General features: G+C 50.5%; 1 protein-coding gene across 1 annotated transcript in view; it reads right to left on the reverse strand.

Annotated features, from left to right (window-relative positions):
* Window positions 1-1,257, reverse strand: part of TEOVI_000331100 (uncharacterized protein) — a gene marked incomplete at both ends in the record, with an annotated part of 1,356 nt that extends 99 nt beyond the window's left edge. Inside the window, one exon of the mRNA XM_067226235.1 lies at window positions 1-1,257. Coding sequence (XP_067082336.1) covers window positions 1-1,257 — 1,257 coding nt within the window.
* Window positions 1,258-1,503: the final 246 nt, after the last annotated feature.

Below are 1,503 nucleotides of genomic sequence, written 5' to 3' on the forward strand. Positions count from 1 at the left end.
CTTCTTAGCTGTACTGCTTTCCTTCGCTTTTTCCGCCTGTGGTTTGACAGCCTTTTTGTCTAGGAAATAGGCAATCGCGGCTCCAGCTTCCTGTTGTTCAGCTAAAGCCTGCCGTTTTACTTTTGTAGTTTCCTTGTGGCCCCTGTAACTGACATCCTCATTTTTTAGCTTATCTATAAATAATTCGGTAAATTTTTCAGGGGTCTCGCCGAGTGTGGTTATTATGTATTTTTTAAGGCTTGCCGTGTGCATTTCGTCCTCTGTGTTTATGACCTTGCCGTATCTGCCATTTCCGTTTCGTACCGCTGTGAGGGTTGTCGTTGAAGCTGCAAGGTCCGTTCGTTTTAGGTCTGCTAGAGTCGTGACCTGGATTGCTGCCGCAAGTTGCGCTTCGCAGATGGCATTTAGTAGTACCTTCTTTTCATCTTTTGCGTCGCCGGGGTTTGTTAGTTTTTCCTTACATTGACGTTTGCCTGTGCTGTCGTCGAAAAGCTGTTCGGCGCTCAATGTAGGGGCCGCCTGCGCCTCTTCCGCAGCTGTCGTGCCACCGCCTAGTGGCGTGGCGCAGGACGTCACTTGATTAGCGTATATTGTTCCCCCGGAACCCGTGTCGCTGCACGATCCGCCGGTGGTTAACGCTATGGTTATCTTGGGTCGGTGTCTAGCTAGGTCGGCAGCCGCCGTGTATTTGACGGCTTTCCAGGCCGCATTTCCTACTGCGGTTGCCTCTATCTTTTTGCCGTCTGATTTTTGTGCGTTTTCGTCGCAGCTGGAGGAACCGGCTGTTGGGTCACCCAGCCTCAGAGTTACTGCGGTGCCGGTGCCTTTAAAAGGGCTGCTTTGCGTCCCATACTTTACGGCCGCACCTGCGAGTATGCCGGAAAAAAAGCCGGATCGCCTACTTAAGAGTAGGGCTGCTTTCGTCAGTGCGGAGTTCTTGGCTTTGAGTTTTGTATGTGCTGCAAACGCTAATTCCGTTGCGTGGGCTGCGAGTCCGGTTAGCAGTGCGCTTTTGTCGGCGTCTGCCTCCTCAGCCGCTGCTAAGGACCATACTGCCGCCTGTCTGTGCAAATCTGAGGATACATCTGCTGTGGTGCTTGCTAGCAACAGATACCTGTCTGCTGCATCCCGGGAAAAGGCCGATTCTTGGCATGATGTCGTCACTTTGTTGTGTTCTTGGTCGCCGCTCGGTTCGTTTGCGTTTGACAGCGCTGCGACGATCGATAGCAAAGTTATAAGCGCCATAGTGCTGCGCATTTTATAATCTTAGAATATTTGGTTTTTGTACTTCTGCTTAGCGTGCTTGCGGTTATAAGAAGTTGCGTTACAGAGTCTTAGGTCGTGTTAGTGGTGCGGTTTTGGCTTTTGGATGGGCGGCTTTTCGTGCTTTTACTAAAAAAGAAGGTGATTGGAGTTGCCTTTAGGGGCATTTTCTGTGGTTTTAACAATACAGTACCTGACCTGGGCTAGGTGGAGGTTGCTTTACTGACACGCTTTCGTGTT

Source organism: Trypanosoma equiperdum (genome assembly GCF_001457755.1).
Source record: "Trypanosoma equiperdum strain OVI genome assembly, contig: ctg_719, whole genome shotgun sequence".
NCBI lineage: Eukaryota > Euglenozoa > Kinetoplastea > Trypanosomatida > Trypanosomatidae > Trypanosoma > Trypanosoma equiperdum.